Below are 14,774 nucleotides of genomic sequence, written 5' to 3' on the forward strand. Positions count from 1 at the left end.
CTTTCAAGGAGCGATAAACTTACACTCCAAGGTCTCTTTGTTCAGCAACACTCCCCAGGACCCCTTACCATTAAGTCTATAAGTCCTGCCCTGATTGGCCTTTCCAAAATGCAGCACCTCACTTTTATCTAAATTCAACTCCATCTGCCACTCCTCGGCCAATTGGCCCATCTGATCAAGATCCCATAGTAATCTGAGGTAACCTTCTTCACTGTCCACGACTCCTCCAATTTTGATGTCATCTGCAAACTTATTAACTGTACCTCTTATGTTGTCATTTATATAAATGAAGATAAGCCAAACCGATCCTTCTGGCACAAGTTTGGTCACACGCCTTTAGTCTGAAAAGCAATCCTCCACCATTACCCTCTGTCTTCTATCTTCCAGCAAATTCTGTATCCAAATAGCTAGTTCTCTCTGTATTCCACGTGATCTAACCTTGTTAACTCGCCTACCATGAGGAACCTTGTCTAACACCTTAGTGAAGTCCATATAGATCATGTCCATCAATCTGTCCTCATCAATCCTCTTTATTACCCCTTCAAAAAACTCAATGAAGTCACTGAGACATGATTTCTCACAACACAAAGCTATGTTGATTATCCCTAATCAGTCCTTGCTTTCCAAATACTTGTAAATCCTTTCCCTCAGGATTTCCTCCAACAACTTGCCCACCACTGATGTCAGGCTCACCGGTCTACAGTTTCCTGGCTTTTCCTTACCACCTTTCTTATAGTGGCACCACATTTTCCAACCTCCAGTCTTCTGGCAGCTGACCTGTGACTATCGACATTACAAGTATCTCAGCAAGGGGCCAGCAATCACTTTCTTAGCTTCCCACAGAGTTCTAGGATACATCTGATCAGATTTATCCACTTTTATGCATTTTAACACATGCAGCACCACCTCCTTTGTTATGTAGGCATTTTTCAAGATGTAATTGTCCATTACCCCACCTTGCATATCTTCATATTTAGTATCTCCCTATCCTGTGGTTCCATACGTAGGCCGCCTTGCTGATCTTTGAGGGGCCCTATTCTCTCCCACGTTACCATTTTCTTCTTAATATATTTATAAAATCCCTTTGGATTCTCCAGTTTACCAAAACTATCTCATGTCCCCTTTTTACAGTCCTGATTTCCCTCTTAAGTATACTCCTACTGCCTTTATACTCTCAGGATTCACTCGATCTCTGCAGTGTATCCCTTCCTTCTCTTGACAAAACCGTCAATTTCTCTAGTCATTCAGCATTCCCTTCACCCACCATTTCACTCTAACAGGAACATATTGTCTCTGGACTCTCGTTATCTCATTTTTAATGCTTCCCATTTTCCAGCCGTCAATTTACTTGCAAACATCTGCCCACCCCCCAATCAGCTTTTGACAGTTCTTGCCAAATCCGTCAAAATTGGCCTTCCCCCAATTTACAACTTTAACTTTTAGTTCCAATCTATCCTTTTCCATCACCATTTGAAACTAATAGAATTATGGTCACTGGCCGCAAAGTGCTCCCCCGCTGACACCTCAGTCACCTGACCTGTCTTATTTTCCAAAAGTAGGTCAAGTTTTGCACCTTCTCTTGTAGGTACATCCACATACTCAATCAGAAATTTTTCTTGTACACACTTAAATTCCTCTCTCTCAACCCTTAACACTATGGCAGTCCCAGTCTATGTTTGGAAAATTAACTCCCCTACCATAACCGCCATACTATTCCTACAGATAACTAAGATCTCCTTATAAATTTGTTTCTCAATTTCCTGCTGACTCTTGGGGGGTATATAGTACAATCCCAGTAAGGTGCTCATCCCTTTCTTATTTCTCAGTTCCACCCAAAATAATTTCCTTGGACATATTCCCAGGAAAATCCTCCCTAAATACAGCCATAACGCTATCCCTGATCAAAAACACCACTTCCCCTCTTCCCTTGCCTTCCTTTTCATCCTTCCTCGAGCATGTATGGCCTGGAGCATTAAACTGCCTGTCCTGTCCATCCCTGAGCCACGTCTTGTAATAGCAATGATATCCCAGTGCCACGTTTCTAACCATGCCCTGAGTTCACCTGCCGTCCCTGTTAGGTCTCTTGCATTGAAATAGATGCTATTTAATTGATCAGTCGTACCTTGTTCTTTGCTCTATCCTCGCCTATCCTGACTGTTTGACTTGCTCCTTTTCCCAACTGTACCAGTCTCAGACTGATCTCTTTCCTCATTATCTATCTGGGTCCCACCCTCCCCACCTTACTAGTTTGAATCCTCGGGAGCAAATCTAGCAAATCTCCCTGAAAAATGTGTTGCTGGAAAAGCACAGCAGGCCAGGCTGCATCCAAGGAGCAGGAGAATCGACGTTTCGGGCATAAGCCCTTCTTCGGGAATGAGGAGGGTGTGCCAAGAGGGGGTGGAGAAGTCGCGAAGAAGATTGCAGGTCAAAAGGCGGTGCTGAGTCCGAGGGTTGGGACTGAGATAAGGTGGGGGAGGGGAAATGAGGAAGCTGGAGAAACCAATCCCTCCGCGACTCCCTTGTCAGATCCACACCCCCCACCAACCCAACCTCCACTCCTGGCACCTTCCCCTGCAACCGCAAGAAATGCAAACCCTGCGCCTACACCTCCCCCCTCACTTCCCTCCAAGGCCCCAAGGGATCCTTCCATATCTGTCACAAATTCACCTGCACCTCCACACACATCATTTACTGCATCCGCTGCACCTGATGTGGCCTCCTCTACACTGGAGAGACAGGCCGCCTACTTGCGGAACGTTTCAGAGAACACCTCTGGGACACCCGCACCAACCAACCCAACCACCCCATGGCTGAACACTTTAACTCCCCCCCCCCCCCGCACCCCCACTCTGCCAAGGACATGCAGGTCCTTGGCCTCCTCCATCGCCAGACCATGGCAACATGATGCTTGGAGGAAGGGCGCCTCATCTTCTGCCTAGGAACCCTCCAACCACAAGGGATGAATGCAGATTTCTCCAGCTTCCTCATTTCCCTTCCCCCCAACTTATCTCCATTCCAACTCTCGGACTCAGCACCGCCTTCTTGACCTGCAATCTTCTTCCAGACCTCTCCGCCTGCACCCCCCTCTCTGGCCTATCAGCCTCACCTTAACCTCCTTCCACCTATCGCATTCCCAACACCCCTCCCCCAAGTCCCGCCTCCCTACCTTTTATCTTAACCTGCTTGGTACACCCTCCTCATTTCTGAAGAAGGGCTTATGCCTGAAACGTCGATTCTCCTGCTCTTTGGATACTGCCTGACCTGCTACACTTTTCCAGCAACACACTTTTCAGCTCTGATCTCCAGCAGCTGCAGTCCTCACTTTCTCCTAGCAACTCTCCCTGCCAATATATTAGTCCCCTGTTGTGGTTCTGTTCGCCGATCTGGGAATTTGTGTTGCAGACGTTTCGTCCCCTGTCTAGATGACATCCTCAGTGCTTGGGAGCCTCCTGTGAAGCGCTTCTGTGATCTTTCCTCCAGCATTTATAGTGGTTTGAATCTGCCGCTTCCGGTTGTCAGTTCCAGCTGTCCGTTGCAGTGGTCAGTATATTGGGTCCAGGTCGATGTGCTTATTGATTGAATCTGTGGATGAGTGCCATGCCTCTAGGAATTTCCTGGCTGTTCTCTGTATGGCTTGACCTATAATAGTAGTGGACATCATCAGAAATATACACATAGACAAGGAAGAAACTATGGTCTCATTCGATGTAACGGCACTGTTCACCTCTATCGACAAAACCCTAGCCAGAGAAACAATAGCCAACCTGCTGGACATACAGAACAGACAACAATACAGGGAACCCATCAACAAAGACTGCATACTCAAACTACTGGACCTGTGCCTCACAACACACTTCACATTCAACAATCAAATATATGAACAAATCAACGGCACACCCATGGGCTCAACAATCTCTGGACTCACAGCAGAAGCGGTAATGCAAAGGTTAGAACAAACAGTCCTACTGCAAATTCACCCCAAACTCTGGGTCAGATATGTGGATGACACCTTTATAATCATTAAAGACACAGAAATAGAGAACACACACCGGATCATCAACTCCACACTCACAGGAATCCGATTCACTAGAGAGGAAGAAAAGGACAACCAACTCTCATTCCTAGACGTGATGGTACAGAGAACACTGAACGGAGAATTCACCACAAAGGTATACAGAAAAGCCACACACAGACCAAGTCCTAAACTACGAAAGCAACCACCCCAACACACACAAAAGAAGTTGCATCAAGACACTGTTCAAAAGAGCCACAACACACTGCAGTACACCAGAACTGCAAAAAGAGGAAGAAGAACACCTATACAATATATCTACAAAATCAGATACCCCTGCAATTTCATCAACAGATGCCTAAGGGAAAGACAACGGAACGAGGACATGCCACAATCCAAAGGAACGAGGACTAGCCACACTACCATACATCAAGAGCATTTCCGAACTGACAGCCAGACTACTGCGACCACTAGGACTCATAACAGCACACAAACCAACAGCCATTCTCAGACAACAACTCACCAGAACGAAGGACCCGATACCCAGCATGAGCAAAACCCATGTAGTGTACAAATTCCCATGCAAGGACTGCACAAAACACTCCATAGGACAAACAGGAAGACAGCTAACGATCCATATCCATGAACACCATCTAGCCACGAAACGACACAACCAGCTATCCTTAGTAGCCACACACACACATGACAAGCAACATGAATTCAACTGGGACAACACTACTATTATAGGACAAGCCAAACAGAGAACAGCCAGGGAATTCCTAGAGGCATGGCACTCATCCACAGATTCAATCAATAAGCACATCGATCTGGACCCAATATATCGACCACTGCAACGGACAGCTGGAACTGACAACCGGAAGCGGCAGATTCAAACCACTACAAATGCCGGAGGAAAGATCACAGAAGCGTTTCACAGGAGGCTCCCAAGCACCGAGGATGTCACCTAGACAGGGGACGAAACGTCTGCAACACAAATTCCCAGCTCGGCGAACAGAACCACAACAACGAGCACCCGAGCTACAAATCTTCTCACAAACTTTGAATATTAGTCCCCTTCCAATGCAGGTGCAATCCATCCTCCTTATACATGTCACATCTACCCCAGAAGATTTTCCAATGATCAAAAATGTGAATCCTCCTCTCCTGCACCAGCTCATCAGCCATTCATTCATCTGCTCTATCCTTGAATTCCTACCCTCACAATGGCTCATAGCACCGTGAATAATCCAGCTATTACTACCCTCAAGGACCTTCTTTTTAAATCCTGCCTAACTTTCTATATTCTCCCTTCAGTATAGTTAATAAAATACAGAAGTCCACAGACTGTGTGTAATGATATTAATACTCACCATGAAGATTTGGATTGTCACTAAATGCCTCTAGCCCATGGTGAGTGGATTGGCCATGTGGCAATGGCCACAGCTACCTGCACAGTGCCAGGCTCTGATTGGTCAGCAGATCTTGAAGATGCAGCATTCTGCTCTGCCCTGCACTAAAGACCAACAGGGAGCTGCCTGAGTGGAGCCAGATACACTGACAGGAAGATTCCTCATGGAGACTTAATCCCAACAGTCACCTTGAAATCACCATGGCACATTAGTCACTAGCTCTCCTGCATCGCCACGATTAAATTCTGCCCAAACAATCGGTCTTGGTCTTTGTGCCCCTCTCGGAGGCGAGGGTATTAAACTCAACCCTACATAACTATTGCCAATGGTGCAGTTATTCTGCATCAGTTCACTCTGATACAATTGCAGTGTGTCTTTTCATCCTGATATTTGTCCTGTGGGCAGAATCTTCCACTGGGTGTCAAGACATGAAATGAACTGGATAATGAGACAGTGGCATTTAAGACTCTTGTCAGCTTCCTTTCTCCACCTGATTTTGGTTCTGGTCAGAAAGACAGCCTCTTAACCTGTCAATTAATAAATGGTTAAAGATGACCTAAGGTCCTAGTTATGCCTGGGTTAAAATGTCTGCTTCAGGTAAGGCAAAAATGAAGCTGTCCACCTGACTGACAAACCAGTGTGAGAGGCCAATCAGTTGGCAGGGCATAGGCAATCCCCAAATTGACACTAAGCTGTGAGATTGACATTGACATTGAATGAGGATTAGACACTGAAACCCATCTGCTGTTCCCTTGATTCAGACTTCTCTCTATCCCAACCCCACCAACCCAAAAAGACCAGAGTCCCCACAAAGTATTTTCTCAACAGCTTAGTCTATGTGACCTTGCTTTTTTCCTTCTGGCAGCAGACATGGCCTTCTCCACAGAACTGCTGAGTACAAGAGCTATTCACTTCTGGTTGTTTGACTTCATGCTGTGGGACTTGTGCTCCAGAGCTTGATAACAGAGGAAAGCCCAGTTCAGCCCTTCTAATCAACTAATTGGAACATGATACCCCTGGCCTTCCTCTGAGAATTAGAGAGTGGTGCCTCACCAGCTTTACAGAAAATGAGGGAGACACTTGATGAAAGTGGAAGATTCTATCCTGTGTTATTGTACAGGATGATACTGACACAGTTATTGTGCATGGTTATAAAAAGACTGCAGGATTGTCTATAGCATTTTGATGATTTTTTTTAACCTATGACTATAGATGTTGATAATATTGATTTTGACAATTGTGCTTCTTTCACCCAATCTTATGTGTGTTTTGCAGAATCTGATGAACTGCTCATCTGTATGGATTGTGTCAGCAATTTTTAGGGCTGTTAATGAAAAGATAGTACATGAGATTTTTGGTACTTCAATAAAATCTGCTACAAATGGAGGAAGATGTCATGATGTTGCTTTTATCTGTACAAAGACAGATGATATTGAAGAGCAAGAATATGCAAGGTCTGTGTGCACTAATTGAAACTTTACTGATGTTAAAGTTACATCTATCCCCTGACAGTGGAGCACCTCTCCCACTGTCGTGCTACTTATAGTGGATCACAGGCTCCAGAAACAAGAAATATAATTTAATTCCTGTGTCAAAGGGGTATAAAACATTTTATTCAAGCAGTTTTACTGGAATACTGTCCTATTACATTTTTGTATACAGGAAGTAAACCTTTGACAGCCCCCTGCAAAAGATAGTTGGGGAACTTAATATCATAACAGACTCTCAGTCTGATAACATCAGGGATACCTTGACTTAAATTTCACGAAGTGACAGGATTTCCAAATTATGACTCCCCAGCAACTGAATCCAGGAGGGACCTACAGTCATTCCAGATCCAATCCCAGTCCTTTCTATTCTCAATCCTTCCATCTCCATACTTTGGTTCCCACAATCTCTGATTCCCCACAACTCTGACCATGATCCCTTTGTTTCTAAAGCCCAACCAGGACAAGGCATGTACAAAGCTTGAACAGTATGTAATCCACCACCTTCAGCATTCACTCCTCTCACTCGTGGTATGTGTATATCAATAGTCACCAAATCTCCTTCAGCAGCACCTTTTAAAACTATAAGAAGTAGAAATAGACCGTATGACTCATCGAGTCTGCTCTGCCGTTCAATGAAATTATGGCTGATCTTATAATCCTCTACTCTACATTCCTGCCTTTTTGCCATACCCCTTAATTCCCTGAATGATTAAAAATCTGTGTTGAATATACTTGATAACACATTCTTGACAGGCTTCTGTGATACTCTCTGAGAGGAACAATTCCTTCTCATCTCTGTCCTCACTAAGTGACTGAGAGTTCTCAACCCTTCACAAGAGGAAACAGCTTCTCCACATCCACCCTGTCATGAGTCCCAAAAATCTTGAATGTCTCATGAAGGTGTCCTCTTATTTGTCTAAAACTCCAATGAATACAGGCCCAACCTACTCAACCTCTCCTCACATATCTGGGCTCAGCCGAGTGAACCTTCTCTGTGCTGTCTCCAATGCCAGTATATCTTTCCTTAGATGTGGCAACCAAAACTGTTCACATATTCTCGGTGTGGACTGTACCTTATGTAATTTTGGCAAGTTGGTAGCTTTTTGTGATTCATGCACAAGGACTCCCAAGCACAAATCCCTCTGTGCTGCAGCTTTCAGCCTTTCTACAATTAAGTAATACGTGGCTCCTCTATTCTTCCCACCAAAGTGCATAACCTCACATTTTCCTATTTTATATTCTATATGCCAAGTTCATTGTCCACTCACTTAACCTGTCTATATATCCGTCGCAGACTCCTTATGTCCTTTTCTCTGCCTGTCTATTTTTGCAAATTTGTCTATGTTTACTTTCCTCAAACATTTGTAAATAATTGTGGCCCTGTGGCACTCCACCAGTTTAAAGTGGTGATCCTTAAAATGTCCCTTTTACCACAATATGTCTTCTGTTAGTTAGTCAATCCTCTATCCATGCTAATATGAAAATAATATAAAAAAAGGAAAAGGCAGGATGATCGGATCAGTCACCATCTCACTGAATGGCAGATGGACTCAGTAGGTTGAATTGCCTACTGCTGCTTCTGGTCTTATACACCGAAGTTTCAAGTGGGCTTTGAGAAGCTAAATGATTGGAAAGGACATGGCAGGTGGAATATCATCTAAATAAGTGGGAAGTTATCCCCTTTGGTAGGACCAACAGGAGGATAGACTACTGCTTAAGTGGTGATGGGCTAGGAACACTTGGAGTCCAAAGGGACTAGGTATCCTTGTTCTTGAGTCTCCAATTGCTAGCATGCAGTTGCAACAATCGATGAGAAAGGCAGAGAGCGTATTGCAAGGGAATTGAAGTACAGAAGTTGATATGTCTTCCTACAGTTGTATTGAGTCTTGGTGACACTACATCTAAAAATTGTCTATCATTTTGATCACCACAGCTAAGGAGGGATATAATTACCATATGGAGAAAGTGAGGTCTGCAGATGCTGGAGATCAGAGATGGAAATGTGTTGCTGGAAAAGCGCAGCAGGTCAGGCAGCATCTAGGGAACAGGAGAATCGACGTTTCGGGCATTGGCCCTTCTTCAGGAATCAATTCCTGAAGAAGGGCTAATGCCCGAAACGTTGATTCTCCTGTTCCCTAGATGCTGCCTGACCTGCTGCGCTTTTCCAGCAACACATTTCCATCTATAATTACTATATGTCAGAGGTTCACCAAACTAATCCCTGGGACAGTCAGTTTGTTTTGTGATGACAGATTGACAGAACTGTTTTGAGGAATGAAAGGCGTTCTCATTCAAACATAACATTCTTACAGGATGTGACAGAGTGGATGTAGATGGTATATTTCTACTGGCTGCTGAATCTAAATCAAGGGGCATAATCTTGGAATAAGGGCTAGGCTATTTCAAAGGGAGAGGAGGAATTTCTTCACTCAGGTTGGTTAGTCTTTGGAATTTGAGGGTTTTGGTTGCGCTGACATGAGTACGTTCAAGACAGGAGGTCAATAGGTTTCCAGAAACTAATGACGTCAAGGGACATTGAGATAGTGTGGGTAAGTGACATTGAGGTAGATGAACAGACATGTCATAAGTGAATGGTGGTGCAGACTGGACAGGCTGAATGGCCTACACCTGCTTCTATTTTCCTAAGCTTCCCAACACCATGGACTCTTATTGTCTTGAGGCAACCTGTGTGCTGCCTCACCAATTGCCTTGTAGAAATCCAAATCTATCACATTTACTAGTTATTCTTTATAGGGACATAGGAATTGGGGCTGGAATAGGCAATTCAGTTCTTTGAGCCAATCTACCATTTAACATGATGATTGTTAATCTTATCCTGGTCTCAACTCCAATCTCCTGCCAGGTCCCCATAGTCCCTTATCCCACTTTTCATTAGAAACATAACTATTACTTTCTTGTTATCAATCTTTATCTACCTTCCTTGTTACCTCTTCTAAGAATTCTAATAACTTTTTCAGAAGCGATTTCCCTTGACAAAGCCATGATGACTCTGCTTGATTATATTATGCTTTTCTAAATGCTCTGCTAGTACATCCTCTGGAATGGAATCTGATGGAAAATGTTAAGTCCAACTCATAGTTGGCTAACTGGCTTGTCATTATCTTTTTTTTTCTTCTCTTCCTTTTGTGGGCGGCACGGTGGCACAGTGGTTAGCACTGCTGCCTCAGCACCAGAGACCCGGGTTCAATTCCTGCCTCAGGCGACTGACTGTGTGGAGTTTGCACGTTCTCCCCATGTCTGCGTGGTTTTCCTCTGGGTGCTCTGGTTTCCTCCCACAGTCCAAAGATGTGCAGGTCAGGTGAATTGGCTATGCTAAATTGCCCGTAGTGTTAGGTAAGGGGTAAATGTAGGGGTATGGGTAGGTTGCGCTTCGGCGGGTCGGTGTGGACTTGTTGGGCCGAAGGGCCTGTTTCCACACTGTAACGTAATCTGTAATAATCTGTCATGTTTATGAATAAGGGTGTTATATAGGCACATTTCCAATTAATTGGGGCATTTCCAGAATTTAAGGATTTTTGGAAGATTATTATTATTGTGCCCACTATCTCTGCAGCCACTACCTTGAATATCCTATGTTGCAGGAGACTTATTGACCTTTAACCACAATTACTTTTCCTACTTTTCCTCTCATGTTAGTTATTCTGTTTATCTCTTCCACAGTTTCCTGTTTCATTTTAGTTTTGGAAATCCAAAGACCCCGTGAATACGCTTGCAAAGTATTTATTCAACTATTTTGTCATTTGTTGGTTCATCATTTATTCTTTCCTCAGCCTTGGTCTGTAAGCGATCTTTGTTCACTTTGGCCATTCCCTTCCTCTTTGTATGTTTAAGAAAGCCCTTGCTGACCATTGCTATATAATTTGCTGAGTTACCCTCATAGCTTATTATGCCCTCATTGTTTAACCCATGCTACTTTGTTGAAGGACAAGAGGATCACACATGGGAACACCACTCCTTGCAAGTTCCTCCACCATGCATCATCCTGATTTTGAAATATATCATTGTTCATTTAATGTCACTGGGTCAAAATCCTGTAACTTCTTCCCAGACAGCACTGTGGATGTTCCAAGAGCTCAGGAACTGCAGTAATTCGGGAAGGCTGCTCACTATGAGCTTCTTCCGATGTGGGAATGTGGAAGAATTGTTCACATCCTATCAGAGACCAAAGTTAAAAATCACATCACCAGGTTATAGTCCAACAGGTCTAATTGGAAGCACTAGCTTTCGGAGCGACGCTCCTTCATCAGGTGATTGTGGAATCACCTGATGAAGGAGCGTCGCTCCGAAAGCTAGTGTGCTTCCAATTAAACCTGTTGGACTATAACCTGGTGTTGTGTGATTTTTAACTTTGTACACCCCAGTCCAACACCGGCATCTCCAAATCATATCAGAGATCAAGTTGGGCTAGATGTTGGGACTAGGAGAAAGGGCCTTTGTCTTTGTAAATACGAAAGGATCTGGAACAAAAAAAATAGGTAAATGGAGTTGAGGGTATATCACCACCATGTTCAAATTGATTGGGGAAGAAGTTCATGAGTTCAACTACTAAAAAAGAAATCCACACCTTCTGTTTTACTGCAAACAAGCAGAGGGTGGTGTGTGTATGGAATGAGCTGCCAGAAGTTGTGGAGGCTGGTACAATTACAACATTTTAAAAAGCATCAGGATGGGTATACGAATAGGAAGCTTTAGATGAATATGGGCCAAGTGCTGGAAAATAGGACGAGGTTAATGTAGAATATATGGTCGGCGTTGACGAGTTGGACAGATTGTTCTGTTTCTGTGCTGTACACCTTTGTGACACTATGACTCTGGAACTTCTGAGTAATAATTTCAGAGCAGAGAGAGAGAGAATCAGAATGAGAGCAGTCAGGCTACAGTCTGATCATGCATCCATCATCATATAGCTCTTGGCCCGTCTTGTCTCACAGCATGATGCGAATAACAGCAGTGACCTAAATATATTGACTACATTATACACCCTGACTTATCTTCTTATTCTGTTGGATGATCATAAGAAATTGTAGCAAAGATTTGGGGCCATTACCCTGTTTCACCATTCAGTATGGATGATGGCTGATCGGATTGTGGCCTTCCCTACATTTTCTTACCTGACCACCAAAACCCTCACTGTCTTGTTGATCATTTACTTAACTCAGCTTTGATCATATTAGGGAATAGGGAAAGATATCAGCTGAGGCAAGGAATAGGGAGAGATATCAGCTGTACACGTGGCTGCAAGGATGGTGCAGGAGGGAGGGTTTCAGGTATTTGGATAATTGGGGCTCATTCTGGGGAAGGTGGTACAAACAGGACAATCTTCACTTGACCGAGAGGGATACTAATATCCTGGGTGGGAAATTTGCTGATGCTATTCGGGTGGGTTTAAACGAGCTCAGCAGGGGGATGGGAACCGGAGGTGTAGTTGCAGTGCACAGGAGGATGATTGTAGGGAGGACAGGGACAGGATTTCAGGGTCACAGAAATTTGCTGGCAGACAGCAAGCTGGTTTGAAGTGTCTACTTCCACGCCAGAAGTATCCAAAATAAGATAGGTGAGCTTGCAGCATGGACAGCTACTTGGGACTTCGATGTTGTGGCCATTTCGGAGACATGGATAGAGCAGGGTGAGGAATAGATGTTGCAGGTTCCAGGGTTTAGATCTTTCATAAAGAACAGGTAAGGCAGTAAAAGAGGGGGAGGTGTGGCCTTGTTAGTCAAGGATAATATAACAGTGGCTGAAAGAACTTTTGACGAGGACTCATCTACTGAGGTAGTGTGGGTTGAAGTTAGAAACAAGAAAGGAGAGGTCACACTGCTTGGAGTTTCTTATAGACTTGGCAAAGTTCCAGGGAGGTGGAAGAGAGGATTGGCAAAATTATTCTGGGTAGGAGTGAAAGGAACAGGGTGGTCGTTATGGGAGATTTTAACTCCCCAACATTGACTGGAAATGCTCTAACTCCAGTACGTTGGATTGATCAGTTTTTGTCCAATGTGTACAGGAGGGTTTCCTGACACAGTGTGTTGAAGGGCCGACAAGAGGGGAGGTCACACTGGATCTGGTGCTTGGTAATGAACCAGGCCATATGTTTGATTTAGTTGTAGGTGAGCACTTTGGAGAGAGTGACCATAATTCAGTCACGTTTCGTTTAGTGATTGAAAGGGATAGGTACATGCGACAGGTCAAACGTTATCGACGGGGCAAGGACAATTATAATGCAATTAAGCAAGAATTAGGATGCATAGAATAGGGTAGCAAAATGTAGGAGATGCAGACAATGGAAACGTGGAGCTGGAAGGAACAGATATTGTGTGTCCTTGATAGGTATGTCCCTGTCAGGCAGGGAGGAAGTGATAAGATAAGGGAACTGTGGTTTAGTACAGAAATTGCATCTCTTGTTAAGCAGACGGAAGCTTATGTGGTGATAAGGCAAGATGGTTTCAGCTGAGGTGATGGAGAGTTACAGATCAGCTAGGAAGGATTTAAAGAGAGAGTTAAGGAGAGCAAAGAGAGGACACGAGCAGTCTTTAGCAAATAGAATAAAGGAGAACCCTAAAGCTTTCTATAGGTATGTGACGAATAAGAGGATGACGAGGGTAGGAATAGGGCAGTCAAAGACAAAAGTGGGAAGTTGAGTGTGGACCCTGTGGAGATCGGAGAGGTGCTAAACGAACATTTCTCATCTGTTTTCACGCAGGAAAAGGAGAATATTGTTGAGAAGAATGAGGTACAAGATATTAGATTAGAAAGGATCGAGGTTAGTTACGAACAGGTGTTATCAATTCGAGAAGGAGTGAAAGTAGACAAGTCCCCTCGGCCGGATGGGATTTATTCGAGGATTCTCTGGGAAGCTAGGGAGGAGATAGCAGAGCCTTTGGCTTTGATATTTGAGTGGTCATTGTCTACAGGTTTAGTACCAGAAGATTGGAGGATTGCAGATGTTGTGCCCTTGTTCAAGAAGGGCAGTAGAGATGACCCAGGTAACTATAGACTGGTGAGTCTTACTTCTGTTGTCGGAAATGTTTTGGATAGGATTATAAGAGATAAGATTTATAATTATCTAGCAAGCAACAATTTGATTTCAGATAGTCAACATGGTTTCGTCAAGGGCAGGTCATGTCTCACAAACCTTATTGAGTTTTTTGAGAAGGTGAGCAAGCATGTAGATGAGGGTAGGGCAGTTGACGTGATATTCATGGACTTTAGTAAAGCCTTTGATAAGGTTTCACATGGTAGGCTGTTGGAGAAAATGCAGAGGCATGGGATTGAGGGTGATTTAGCAGTTTGGATTAGAAACTGGCTTTTGGAAAGGAGATAGCGAGTGGTGGTTGATGGAAAATATTCAGTCTGGAGTCCAGTTACTAGTGGTATGCCACAGGGGTCTGTTTTGGGACCACTGCTATTTGTCATTTTTATAAATGACTTAGACGCAGGCATAGGTAGATGGATTAGTAAATTTGTAGATGACACTCAGGTTGGTGGAGTAGTGGACAGATTGGAAGAATGTTGCCGGGGACTTGGGTTTCCTGCAGAATTGGGCTGAGAGGTGGCAAATGGAGTTCAATGCAGCTAAATGTGGGGTGCTGTACTTTGGGAAGAATAACAGGATGGCAGAGTACTGGGTCTGGATGTGCAGAGGAGTCTTAGAGTCCATGTACATAGATCCCTGAAAGTTGCAACCCAGGTGGATAGTGCTGTTAAGAAGGCATACGGTGTGTTAGGTTTCATTTGTAGAGGGATTGAGTTCCGGAGCCGCAATATCATGCTGCAACACTGGTGCGGCCACACTTGGAATATTGTGTACAGTTCTGATCGCCATATTTCGGGAAGGATGTGGAAGCG

General features: G+C 44.1%; 1 protein-coding gene across 4 annotated transcripts in view; it reads left to right on the forward strand.

Annotated features, from left to right (window-relative positions):
• LOC122563766 (nuclear GTPase SLIP-GC-like) overlaps positions 1-14,774 on the forward strand; it is a 147,118-nt gene that overhangs the window by 71,686 nt on the left and 60,658 nt on the right. For all 4 annotated transcript variants that reach the window (XM_087976961.1, XM_087976960.1, XM_087976963.1 and 1 more), the window contains one exon: positions 6,697-6,875. In XM_087976961.1, the coding sequence (XP_087833087.1) occupies positions 6,697-6,875 (179 nt within the window). The remainder of the gene's footprint in view (positions 1-6,696; positions 6,876-14,774) is intronic.

Source organism: Chiloscyllium plagiosum, unplaced genomic scaffold (assembly GCF_037043375.1).
Source record: "Chiloscyllium plagiosum isolate Xiang-an unplaced genomic scaffold, Cpla_swu_hap1 HiC_scaffold_30, whole genome shotgun sequence".
Lineage (NCBI taxonomy): Eukaryota > Metazoa > Chordata > Chondrichthyes > Orectolobiformes > Hemiscylliidae > Chiloscyllium > Chiloscyllium plagiosum.